General features: G+C 37.5%; 1 protein-coding gene across 1 annotated transcript in view; it reads left to right on the top strand.

Moving 5' to 3' along the window:
• pdss2 (prenyl (decaprenyl) diphosphate synthase, subunit 2) overlaps positions 1 to 14,418 on the top strand; it is a 40,058-nt gene that overhangs the window by 11,480 nt on the left and 14,160 nt on the right. Inside the window, exons 2-3 of the mRNA XM_079842395.1 lie at positions 1,838 to 1,972; positions 8,069 to 8,267. Of these exons, the coding sequence (XP_079698521.1) occupies positions 1,838 to 1,972; positions 8,069 to 8,267 (334 nt within the window). The remainder of the gene's footprint in view (positions 1 to 1,837; positions 1,973 to 8,068; positions 8,268 to 14,418) is intronic.

Consider the following 14,418-nt stretch of genomic DNA (forward strand, 5'->3'; position numbering starts at 1 on the left):
GTGCAATTGTAGTCACACACAGAACGCATTTTACATTCTACACTGCGCTGATTTTCTGTTGTTTCTCTATGTAAACATGCTCTAAATGTATGTTTGACTGTCACACTTGCATCTCACGTGTGATACAGTGGGCTTTTTTATATTTCGTGAGGAACATGTAAGTGGTTGGTGGTTCTTCCATGTGAAAAAGACACCATCATAATGCTAGGCTGTTGTGAGTGCTTCCTAAGGCATTGTCATGTGGTTGCTAAGGTGTACTGAGGTGTACTGATTTATAAACACACATTATAAATAGTGTGTTGCTATTTATAATGGATATTATGAATTGGTCCATGTGTCAATCCAGTTTTAGGTGATTTATGGTTTACACAGTATAGTTATGAATGACATTCTAAATGCTAATGGGATTGAATGTCCAAATTTTGATGGAATTTGGTGAGCCCTTTTATGTTTTATATTTACTTTGGTAACTGTCACTATGGTTATAGTTGGTATTTACAGCTATGATGAGAATAGAAATGGAGATTCACTTTATTGACTCATTCACACAGACAGTATTCAAGCTGTTCCTGGCTGCTGTTGTAGGAACAGGATATTTTGAGAGTCACACCTGCTAGTAAATACGGTTGTCAATTTCAAACACTGTGAATATACTGTGGTCCAGTAAGTGTAAGTCTGTTTATTTTAAGTCTATTTTTTTAAAGAGACCCATGTTGACCTCCTACAAGAAATGTGAAGTTCAGTGGAGTTTTCTTGATTTTTTTTTTTTAGATGTATGGCATAGTTTGATTCATATAACAACATATAAACAAAAAATAATTACTTTTTTCTTTATCGTGGCTGTTGTGCCTATATGCCTTGAGTGCAAATATCATTTCAGTGGTTCAGTGTGTCCCATCAGGAGAAATCAGCAATCTTGGCTGCTTTTGATCGTTATGACTCTTTAATTAGTTGATGAATCACATTTCTGCTCTTCATAGCACTATTAGTTATTATCCTGAAGGGTTTGATGGGGAGCCACGGCATTCAGCATAGAGTTAGCCGCCAACAGTTGGCCTGACTTATTAATGTATCTCACATCTCATATGAAGTACAGTTCACGCTATTGTCTTGGAACACACGTAGTTGTTGTTTTGTTCTTTTTTTAAATATTGCCTTTGCACTTATGAAAAAGTACCATGATGGTAACACCATCATTTTTGGACATGTGACATGGTAGGACCATGCTGTGGTATTTTTCTGAATTTAAAATTATAATAATAATCATAAAAATACATTTATATTTTGTGTACTACTGTCCAAAAGTTTTGGGTCAGTAAGATTTTTTTTTAAAGATTTTAATACTTTTATTTAACAAGAATTCATGAAATTGATCAAAAGTGGCAATAAAGACATTTTATAATGTTCAAATGAATGGTGTTCTTTTGAATTTTGTATTCATCAAAGCATCATGGTTTTCCAAAAAAAACAAAAAACAAACAAAAACATAACTGTTTTCAATATTTTAATATTAATAAGAAATATTTCTTGAACATCAAATCATCGTTAGAATGATTTCTGAAGGATCATGTGACACTGAATACTGGATTAATGATGCTGACAATTCAATTCAGGAATACATTTTATTTTAAAATATATTAAAATTGAAAACACTATTAATGATCACACTTGGGTTGGCTAGGACACTTCTGTTAAGGATGAGTCTGTTTCATTCACTCTGTGTCAGTTTCATTTGGTTTCTGAATAGGATTGATCAAATAAAATATATTATTATAATTTTTTTGTGTTATGTGAAATGTAATCTTATGTTTTGTTTTGTTGTTGTTTTTTTACACAGAGGATTTGTGTTCGACAACCGGAATAATCTACAGATGCGAGGTCTTGTGGTGCTGCTAATGTCCAAAGCAGCCGGTCCAAGTCCCAGTACCAGCGACCCTATTCATGACAGTATGATCAGCGGCATCTACCCCAGGTAAAGTTACCTTTCTCTCTCAGGGCCATGGGGATCCTAACTGCTTCTAGCTTTGGCTATTAGTGAGAAATGATTTCTCACACACACACACACACACACACACACACACACACACACACACACACACACACACACACACACGCACGCACGCACACACACACACACCAGATAGTAAGAGAGAGAAGGAGACTAGACAGAAAGATGTGTGAAAGACAAGAGATATGAATATGCAGAGGGAAAGGAGGGTTTGTTATGTATGGACATTATAGACTTGGTCACCATTTTTTAACCATAATAAGCCTACTGTATCATATTTGATGCATTAATTTCGAAGCCCTCTAAATTATAAACATGATCAAAACATTGCTGAAAAACCTGTTGCACACAGTATGTTTCTAAAAAGGCTCACCTTCAGATCATGGTGTCTTTTTAATGTGAAATCTTGATTTAAAAAAAAAAATACATTTGTAAAGTAAATGTAAGAATAACTTTTATATTGTTGGTAATATTTTAAGGTGGACATTTGCTGGACTAAAGCAACTTGGGTTTACTTGATTATAGTTAAAGAAAAATTGTGTTAAAATGTATGTATTAAAAATGATATAACAGGTTTTTGAGGAATGTATAAGTTGTATCACTGTCATTATTGTATTGCATTGCATGCTTTACCCCCCCCCCCCCACACACACACACACAATTAAAACTACAGAGCTTTGATCGTAAAACTAAGAATTTAAATATCATCTTACGAGGTCATATTATTCGAAGAGATAGAGCGACAACTGATATTTATATGCATTTTATTTAAGTAGTCTGCTATACTGTTACAAACCATCTCATTGATTCACATTACAAGCTATTAGAATTTCATCTTTCCTTTTGGCCCTGTAAATAACAACATCTGCATCAAATTGCATATTTTTGCTTGGTTTGGGCCTAGGAATTGGAATAAACTTAAGGTATTTTTTCCTTTTTGAGTGTGAGCTCCATATTCCCACTATATCATACAATCATATATGAGCCATAAAAGCCAGATGTCTCAAATATGATATAAAACATATTTTATTTTATGTCAGGTTTGTCTGGTGTTGTGACATGCATATTTAAAAGTACTAATATTTCATGCAGCTTCTCAAGGTCAAGAAAGGTCATAGAAAAGAATAGGAAAATGTTGTATAAGCAATCAAAGAATATGTAGTTATCTCCTCTGCTGTTCTGTGGAGAAGCCTTTGCAGCTCTGGAACAAATCTAAGACACTTGTGGGTATTATATTACAGTGGACACTGTTTGTTAAAGTTGTCTTCAACTCTTTAAATAAAGTTTGCCTGCTGAAATCCACACCCTGATGAAGGATCTTCAAGCCGCAATGCAATGGTTGTGGTTTTCAATGTTGTAGCTCTATTTTAATATAGACGTTTTAATATATCATACCCCAATTATTTTGTTTTACAGTCTACAGTAGTTTTAGATATACTATAGCATGTCAGTTTCTAGGAGTATAGAATGTCACCCCGCAGGACATGTCAACTTCCCAAAAGTATTTAATGTCAGTGTATAAGTGGTCGCTTGTGTGTGTTCGTTGTTGCGAAAGCTGGAGAGAGGTGAATAATAATAATTAAAAAACACAATGTATTCGTGACTGGTATCTCGGCATTACGTTTAGAGAAGTTTTTTCATTTGGACACCTAGAAAACTACAGGAATCCTGAAGATTTTACTTCTGAGACGATGATGAGGTTCACATTTCACCTGAGGCCAATTAGAAATGTAGCCGCTTTCTCTCTCCAGAAGTGAAAGTGAAAAAAGATGACATTTGTTTTAAAAACATAGGATTGAATTCCGAGAGAACAAGGTTTATTGGAAAATGGTAACCACGCTGTTGCATGTGTGTGTGTAATAGACAGATCATCGGAAACAGGATATGAAAGTGTGCAGGGTAAATGATGTCCAGTTAAGGACACGAAATTAACACACGTACAGCACACACACTCGTGCAACCACTTCCACCGCTGCGCCTCTGAAGGACTCTTGCTCTAAACAGGCTGGTGTGTGTGCGAGTCCTTTGGCTGCAGTGCCAGGGAGTTACCAGAAACGGCTGTTGTATTTGGCAGCATGTGTGTATGTGTATGTGTGTGTAAGCTGTCTGAATGAACTCTTTCTCTCTCGCTGAGCGGGGGAAAGAGAGTGTCAAAGCAAGCGAGAGGAGGGATAGGCAGTAATCGCTACACTCCTATATTTTTTCCCCCTCGTTCTCTTGCTTCTACAACCCCACGTTTTCCTCCAAACAGGAAGTGACCTCATAGTTCCACAGCTGGTAGGTGGGTGTCATGGAAACAAGATGGTTATGTAGTTGCCCTGAGACTTGTAAGACTATGGGCTGACCCATTGTGAGGGTGTGTGTGTGTGTGTGTGTGTGTGTGTTAAAAAAGGGTGAGGTGACTTGATGAAACCCTGACTTGATGACTTTTAATACGCAAATTAAAAGAGAACGTTCACCCAACAAAAATGTCATTATTTACTTCTGTGTGACTTCATTCTTCTGTGGAACGCAAGAAGGGACTTTTTGAACAATATCCTGGTTATTCTTTTCTATATTAATACAAATTAATGAACTTCAGGAAAAAAACCCCCCATAAAAGTATGATAATTTTGTTGAAATTAACATTAACAAATATTAATTAATGCAATTCATTATTAGTTCATGTTAACTAATGAACCTTATTGTAAAGCGTTACCAAGTTCTCCTTTTGTGTTCAGCAGAGAAATGGAAGTCACATGGTTTGTAATGACATGAGGGTGAGTAAAGAATAAACATGGCTGTGGTAGTTACCTCTTTCTCTCATACATGTACTTAGAGCTTTTTCTCTCCCCCTTTCCGCTTTGTTCTTTTTCTTTGTCGGTCGTCTCTCTTTCCTCTCAACTTCCCCCCCTTCTCTCCTCCTCTCCTCCGATGACACCTTTCGCTCTCTCGTTCCTGGTTAGAGGTGTGTTTGATGGTGGTGATGGATGAATTGCTGTGCTGCTCTCCTCCTCCTTGACATGCAGCATTTGTAAAATGTCCCTTCAAGTCACTTTCTCTCTCGCACACATACAGTGTTGTGTGGTTGTGTGTACATGTCAGGTGGATGGTAAGTGTGCGTGTTCTCTTTTGACAGAAATGCTCCTGGTTAGTGGGTGTGTTTGATCGCGTACGTTTACTAGTGCATCTCGCTGAGAGAGACATCTGTTTGAATGATTGCACGGCATTTCTTTTAAAGTTGCGTTGTGGAACTAGAGTGTGACATTCTGCAGACTTTGGCTTTGTCCGAAAGCTGCATATAAGCACTGTAGTCACTATATGTTTGCTTGGACATTAGACATTATGGCATCCTGGAAGCCCGTTTCTGGTTCTGTCATACGCGAAAAACACTACCTGTTTAGTCACTAGCTGGGTTTCCATTAACATATTTAAATGCACATTTTGGGTCAAATAAATGCAGCCTTGGCGAGCATACAAGATTTCTTTCAAAAAACGTTAAAAATCGTACCAACCCCAAACTTTTGAATAATAGTCGGCCTATATATTCATATTTAAAGGGTTAGTTCACCCAAAAATGAAATTTCTGTCATTAATTACTCACCCTCATGTCGTAACTTCCAAACCCGTAAGACCTTCGTTCATCTTCTGAACACAAATTAAGATATTTTTGATGAAATCTGAGAGTTTTCTGTCCCTCCATAAACAGCTACGCAACTGAAACTTTGATGCTTCAAAAAGTTCATAAAGATATCGTAAAATCTTTAATACATATAATGCTGAATGGAGCAGGTCTTATCTAGTGCTAGCGGTTATATGTGTGTGTGTGTGTGTTGTGTCATCATAAGTTTAGAAGCAAAACAATCTTTCATTAAAACATCATCTGCTGAGACACTGTGTGACAGGTTTAGTGATGCTTTTGGTCAACTGACACCCTGACCTCTAAGGTGATCTGCTGTGAGCTTGCAAGCACACGCTTGACTGTGCTTCAGGGTTAAATTGGCAGAGAGAATAGAGCAAGCAGAGAAAGGGGGCGTGTCAGGGGGCGGAACCCCTCTGCGCCATGGCATCGGTTGCTATGCAACTGAGTTCCGAGGCTATTTATACTCCCTGTGCTGCCCCTCCCACTGACTTCAAAAAAACGTAGACGGCATAGCTGCAGATTTGGGGGAAAATTAGATTTCGATTCAACTCCGTCTGTCTGCACACAGCCAAAACACTGCAGCCAGTCCAAGGATGAAGGAGACAAAGACTACGTATAAAAAAAATCATTTCAGGACAGAAAACTGTTCATTCCATTTTTGAATGAACAGTTTTTAGAAATATCATCACTATTACTAATTAGAATCAAATCAGCAACTCAATACTGGCAGCCAGATGGGGGCTGAGAAAGACACACACATACACACACCTTGGCCTCATTCACACTGCAGGCCCAAATCCTTTTTTTTTTTTAAAGCTATTAACATGAATTTTTAAATGTGGCATTAAAATAGTCCAACTTGGCACGTTAATCTAAATTAAATAAATGGAGTCAATCATTATGAACCTGATGTTCCGAGGAGGCTGCGGTGAAATTACACATCAATTAAGAACGGGGGCAAGGAGGCGGAAAAGGGCCGAAATTGTATTATTGGCATTCTGTGGACTCGTTGTCTTACACTCTAATAGAAATAAAGCATGCTAATGATGATGGTGAATGATTATGGATGATAATGTGGATAAAACACACATTAATTCAGACACTTCACACTGTATTTTTTAATTTAATATAATTTTTGCAGTTTTTTTACAATTACAATTTTTACAGTGACTGATCATAATTAAAATGTCCCATTTAATGAGGTTTAGGCTGTTTACATTATATTTTTGAATTATTTTGTTTTTATTTTATTTTAATTTGTTACATTTAATACATTGTGGGCTTTTCACAATGTATTTTTTTATTTATATATTTTTTAATTTTAATTAAAAATGTCACATCTAATGAGTTTTGGGCTGTTCACACTGTATTTTTAATTTAGTCTTAATTTTTCATTTAATGTAATTTTGTCATTTTAATAAAAAATTACAATCTGGCCTGTTCACAGTGTCATCCAAAGAACAAACCTGTGTCACATGTGAGGGAAGCCCTAGAGACCTTATCTAGAACACACCTTCTAACTTGAAATCCCATTCACTGCACATTTGACTTTCTTAATCACATGCATTTCAGAGGTAAACGGGATATTCTTTGAAAAAAAATGTAGGGTTAATTGTATGAATCAGAATTGAATAGGTTTTCAAAAAGCATTATTTCACATTCACCAAGATAAATAAAGACAAGTAGAACTCTACAACTCTTGTCCTGAGATGTTGGATGCATACAATTACACTTGTTTAAAGTATGTTTGAGTTTCCACAGTCATCCTTGTCTATTGTAAATCACATAAACATCTCCGATCAGTTTTTACTCATGCGCTCGCGTCAGCTGAAGTGAAACTGACCGGGATCAGCGGATGCGTGGACGAGAGAGCTCTGCACAATAGGGATGATTGAGCTCAGGAGATGGTCCATTAATGAACAGCATTTAATGACAACAAGAATTATTGCAGTGCATTGTAATTACCCAGGCACTAGCCATGTGTGTGTGTGAGCAGAAACAGTCACAGTGCTCCTCTCATACTGCCAAACTGAAGAGAATCCCTTCATCAAAGACGCTTTTCCTTCATTTTCTCACCCTCTTTTCTTTCCATGTCTCCCGCTCTGAAGGAGGGGTAAGTGGTCATCAGCGCTAACGTCTCTCTCTTGTGTCTGGAAGGTGGTTATCGCTGAGACCTCAATGGCTCAAGCTGATTATGGTCCTGAACCCAAATCAACATTTGATTATAACGTCCATGTGATGGCGTTGTGATAATCTGGCTCGTCTGATAATCAGTGGAAGTTGGTAGTTTGTGAAGTGCATTATGCTCACCAGGACACTTCACACTCTCTCTGGGTTATTTGTTCTGCAGAAGAAAATCACCCTTCTGTATAAAGTGTGCTATAGTATCTCAACTGTTCTTAACTGAATCTTAATGTCTCTTTCTCTCTCTTTGTCAGTCAGCGGAACTTGGCTGAGATCACGGAGCTGATTCACACGGCCTTCCTGGTGCATCGTGGGATTGTTAATCTGAAGGAGTGGACTAACTCGGACGGCCCCCTCAAAGACATGCATTTTGGGAACAAGATGGCCGTTCTGAGCGGGGATTTCCTGTTGGCGAACGCCTGCACTGGATTGGCCCAGCTCAATGACACTAAGGTACTAAATGCATTCTGCAAATAGTCCACTCCAGGTTTTTTCCATTGCTTATGCCATAATCAGTAATGAAAGAAACCATGCTCCGAGTTTGCTCCATCGTAAAATAAATTGTGCATAAATAAACAGTACAAACACAGTTTCTTAGCAATCTACACTTCCATTAAAAAGTTTGGGGTCAGTCTTTTTTCAAATAAAATAAAGTAATACTTGTATTCAGCAAGGATACATTAAATTGATCAAAAGTGGCAATGGTGACATTTATAATGCTACAAACTATTTGTATATCAAATCAATACTGCTCATTTGAACCAAGTTATTTTGAATCCTGTAAAAATTACATTATGATTTCTAAAAAAAAAAAAAAATTTTACTTTGATAATAATAGGAAATGTTTCTTGAGCAGCAAATCGTCATATTAGAATGATTTCTGAAGGATCATGTGACACTGAAGACTGGAGTAATGATGCTGAAAATACAGCTTTGCCATCACAGGAATAATTAAATGACATATTAAAATATTTTAAATTGTAATAATATTTCACAGTATCACTATTGTATATTGATCAAATAAATGCAGCCTTGTGAGCATAAGAAACCGGCCCCAAACTTTTGAATAGTGTAGATGAGGACATAGCATAGATTTCAATAGTTTTTTTTAACAATATAAAAATAAAATATAATTATAAATAGTACCGACTAACCACTAACCCTAAAAGAAAAGGGACCCTAAAAGAAAACATTTTCAGGATTAAAAATGGATACATTTATTACCATCAATAATTTTTCCAACGAATAACCTCCTTGACATCCCTAAATTGAGGTTTTGTCAGATTTCGCTTACTCCTGTTTTTGTTGTACCAAAAATATAGCAAAATAAACAGACGCATCTCTTCATGTTGGTGTATGCTACTTTTTGTCATCTCATTTGTGTTTTTATGCAAAGCACAAAGAAAAAAAGAGAATCATTTCACCGGCTTCTGATTTCAGTTCTCAAAGACTTTGTTCGCCACGCTGTACGTTGTGTGTCCTCTCTTGCTAATTTCCATAAACTTGCATATTCTCCCACATTCTCTTGCGCTCTTTATGTGTGTGTGTGTGTGTGTGCGTGAGTGTGTGTGAGCATATGTCTCCTACACCCCTCATTAAGTGTCAGTGTTCTCCTCCAGCTCTAATTAGAGTCGCAGTCAAAGCACCGTCTAACTGCATGCGGCCAGCAGCCTCACTGCCTCTCTCCACTAAGGGTTACAGCATCTCACTAGAACATCTTTCTGAATATCATACAGCATTATGAATGGCCAGTTCAGATGTAAAGTGATGGCAGAATACATCAGGACATTTTAGAGCATTGTTTCCCAACCTATTTTGTCGTATGTACTCTATTGATATGGCTCAAATAGCCCTGTAGTGTGTGTTACTTTTAACTCATAGGGTCCATTCTGGCAGCTCAAACTGACATCAACCATTAAGTTACTGCCTTGAAAGTCTCTACATTGGCAACAACTCCATGCATTATACAAATAGCACTCTGTACTGAAGCACACAGGAGCCTCAACTCAATTATTTCAATAAATACAAAGCACACAAACATTCTGGGTACATATGGGGTGCTATCAGTTTTTTTATTAGTTCTGAGTTACATTTTTCTAATACTTTTTCGGTATTAAATTAAAAATAACAAAAGTCTCTTTTACTCACAAAGGCTGCATTTATTTGATCAAAAATACAGCTAAAACAGTAATATTGTGAAATATCATTACAATTTAAAATTGCTGTTTTCTATTTGAATATATTTTAAAATGTAATTTATTCCTTTGATGTCAAAGCTGAATTTTCAGTCTTCAGTGTCACATGATCCTTCAGAAATCATTGTAATATGATAATTTGCTGCTCAAGAAACATTTCTTATTATTATCAATGTTGAAACTGCATAAAAACTGATACATTTTTCAAAAGAACAACATTTATTTTAAATATTTTTTGTTAACACATTCCATGTAAAAGTCTGATAAATTGAATGCATAAAAAAGACCTACTGACCCCAAACTTTTCAACGGTAGTGTATTTATAATCAATATTCTCTCATATTGTTTGGCATTTTGGGTTTTGTTTAGTGCATTATGGGATTGCTTTCTCTGTGAAGGATATGTGATGCTGCTTTATGCCTGTGGTCCCTTGAAATGCTGTATATGAAGAAAGCTCACTAGGGTTTTGGTTTACTCCATTTTTATACAGAGCCATAGTATTTAATTAAATTTGTATTTCCCCCCCTGTTTTATAGATCTTTAACAAAGCAAAAAAAAAAACAAGACCTGCTTAAAGGTGAACTATGTAGGATTTTTGCAGTAAAATATCCAAAAACCACTAGGCCAGTGTTATATATTTTGTTCAGTTGAGTACTTAGAATATCCCAAATGTTTCCAACTATTTGTAAATCGTGAGAAATTGCTATTTTAACCAAGGAACCGGGACGTGTGAGCTATGCGTGTGAGGGAGTCGCCTGTCGATTGCGTCATATCTGCGTCACCCTCGGTTTCCGGTTTTATTCAGTGAAACACTTTACTCTCACTGCAGTGTGAACAAGTGTCATAGCAGCTGCTGAGCAAACGTCATAACTTCCTTTTCAACACACTCAGATATATCTAATACGATAAACAGAGTTGCGTTACCTCATACTCATGACTGGAAAAGAGGAAGTGGCGCCGGCAACCGTGTCATAATAAAAGTCCCGCCGGCGACTATGCCATAATAACAGTCCCGCTCTTCAATCGCTCCTGCGGCCTTGCTCAGCTCCACAACACTCGGTCCTGCTCTGCTTCATACTACAGTAATGTTAATAATCGCATCCATGAACATGATTTCTGCCCGAGTCCTATCCTGACTCTTTTCCACCGGCTGAGGTGAAGACCACATGTCCCAAGATTCTGCGCTCAAACGTGGCGTCATCAAACTACGCCTTTGTTTTGAACAGGCGACCTCTAGTGGACGGAAAAGTTAAATAGTGTAGCTTTAAAGGAACACACCATTTTTTTTGAAAATAGGCTCATTTTCCCTCTCCCCTAGATTTAAACAGTTGAGTTTTACCGTTTTTGAATCCATTCAGCCGATCTCTGTGTCTGGCGGTAGCACTTTTAGCATAGCTTAGCATAGATCATTGAATCTGATTAGACTGTTAACCGTCCCATGAGTGCAGCGGCGCAATGATATTACACAGTGCCTGAAAATAGGCTAACTTCCGTCAACATAACCAACGTGACAACCTGCTTGCACAGAGAGCGCTGCGGACTATTTTCAGGCACTGTGTAATATCATTGCGCCGCTGCACTCATGGGACGGCTCAAAGTTCCTTGATTATTACGCAGGAATGAGAGTATAGTTCCTGCCATATCGACCTAGAAAATCACAACTTTTCATTTTCCGTCGGTCTTAGTACACGATGTAACTACAGAGGAGTTAAGTTTTAAATAGGAAAAATATCTAAACTCTTTGGTCATTTTTGAGCGAGATGCTAACGGTCTAATCAGATTCAATGATCTATGCTAAGCTATGCTAAAAGTAATAAATGAAAAAGAGCCTATTCTCACAAAAAGTGGAGTGTTCCTTTTAAGTAGGCTACACATACCCCTGGTTGGGATTCACTGTTTTCGAGGATATCGCTTGTCATATCATAATATTAACAGACTAAGTAAAAAGGGATTTGCACTTAGAAACCCTAACATTTCATCTCTCTCTGTGTCTCTAATACACACAGACACACTCAGATGCACTAAGCAGCAGTACGCTGACAGGATCTGTCACCAAGAGCAGCTCTAGAATGCAGCTCTCCCCGTGGAGGAAAACAAACTCTTTTCCTTCTGCGTAGCCTCAGACACATGCAAGCACACTCAAGCTCACTTTAATGTGTGCATGAGCGGACATGGAAATGACTGCAGGGGATTGAGATGATCAGCAGATTGTGGTGACTAATATGAAGAACAGATTCTGTGTTTTTTCTCGAGAGGAGCTCAGCACGCAGACAGCCAGACATCTTATAATCTGAACTCACACCTGATTATGTGTCTGCGTGTTATTTACACATTCTCTTTAGGTAGATAATGTGGAGTAATACAGTGAGTTTAGGAGTTTGTGTTGTGTTCTATAGCATCTCCTGGTGGACGAAATTGGAAATTCCTCCTGTTTAGAGGTCAAGTGTGTTCCAATTCGAGTCCAAGGATTTAAGTTAGAGAATTAGGCTTATAAAGTTAGAGAGTTAGAATTGAAAAATGGATATTTAAAACTCTGTAAAGATTTGGTTTCTACATTTAATACTTAGATTTATGCTATTGCTGTTGGTGACTTTTTATAAAAGTCCAGTTAAAAGTCCTTGCTGATGATTTTGTGACAGGTGATGTTTTACATACATATGGCAACATGTACACTAAAGCTTCAAAAGTTTGGGGTCAGTGAGATATTTATTTTTTACATGTAAGAATGTAAGACTACAAAAGTGACTGCATTTTATAATGCTATAGAAGATTTTGGTCACACTTTAGTTTAGGATCCAATTCTCTCTATTAACTGACTGTAAACTACAACTTTTGCCTCAAGCTCATATTTACTGCTTATTAATAGTTAGTAAGGTAGTTGTTAAATCTAGGAATTGGGTAGGATTAAGGGATGTAGAATATGTCCATGCAGAATAAGGCATTAATATGTGTTTTATAAGTACTAAGAAACCGCCCATTTCTAATAAGCAACTAGTTCATACTGAGAATTGGACACTAAACTACAGTGTTACCAAGATTCCCATTTCAAATAAATGCAGTTCTTTTGAACTTTGTATTCATCAGAGAATCTTGGGGAAAAAAAAACAATGACAATATTAAGCAGCACAACTAGTTTCAACATGTATAACGGTTCTTATTATTACCAATTAAACATAAAAATAGGAAACAGCTATTTTAAATTTACTGTAGGCCAATTTTTGATCAAATAAAATGCAGCCTTGGAGACCATAAGAGACTTGATTCAAAAACATTAAAATAGCTTACCAACCCCAAACTTTTAAACAGTACTGTATATGCACTAATATAAAAAAAAAAAAAAAAACAGCTTAATTTTATTGTCGCAAGAATAAAATGTCTTTTGAATTAAAAAAAACTTTTAAAAAATAATGCAAAATGTTGTTTCATAGTCGGTAAGAAATGCCAATTTTTTCACTTCACTCGCCATTGGCTGGCAGCTGTGGACAGAAGGTCATTTTGAGCCCTCGTTTTTAGTGAACACACACACACACACACACACACACACACACACACACACACACACACACAAGTGAGTGTGAATAAAATCCTTTTTTGTGTGAAACTGAACCTGTTGTGCAGCGAACCATGATTAAAGTCACACACGCTCTGTTCTGACTCACTGAAGTAGTGACTGACTGACAGGATGTCCAGCCAATCAGAGATCAGACTCTTTAAACTTCCATAGATGTATTTACAATTAGTGACAGAGATTAAAATATTAAGTGTCTCTCCTAGTCCCTTGATGTAACTGACATTCACCCAGCTAGAACCATCCGGATGCATCTCCCTCTTCAAACTGCCGTCCATGTAAATGAGGGCGAGGCCCCATTGCATTAGCGGTTCAGTTAGCGTGAGAGCATTAGCGGTAGAAATCAGACGTTCTCTCTCCGCAGCAAAGCGCTTTTTCCCCCTGATTGATCTGTATTATGTATCGTGGCCTTGAGTGGGATCCTGACTTAGTAGACTGTGTGTGTGTGTGTGTGTGTGTGTGTGTGTGAGAGTGAGAGAGTGGGATTCTGGCTCGACACTAGTATAAACGGTAAAGGGATCCGCAAGCGGCTGTCTCCTCTTTCTTCTCCTCACAGACCTGTCGGCGAAACACGACTCCGGCTGGATTTGGGAATGAGACGAGACGGAGGGAGGGCAGCTTATCTGATACTTTCCAAAAAAAGCCCCCCCCCCACTTCACACACACACACACACACACACACACACACACACACACACACACACACACACACACACACACACACACACACACACACACACACACACACACACACACACACACAAACTCACACAAACTCACACAAAAGACATAGACGTCCACAAACACACAGTTCAAACACACATTCATTCTCTCGCACACA

Source organism: Gobio gobio (assembly GCF_949357685.1).
Source record: "Gobio gobio genome assembly, chromosome: 18".
Lineage (NCBI taxonomy): Eukaryota > Metazoa > Chordata > Actinopteri > Cypriniformes > Gobionidae > Gobio > Gobio gobio.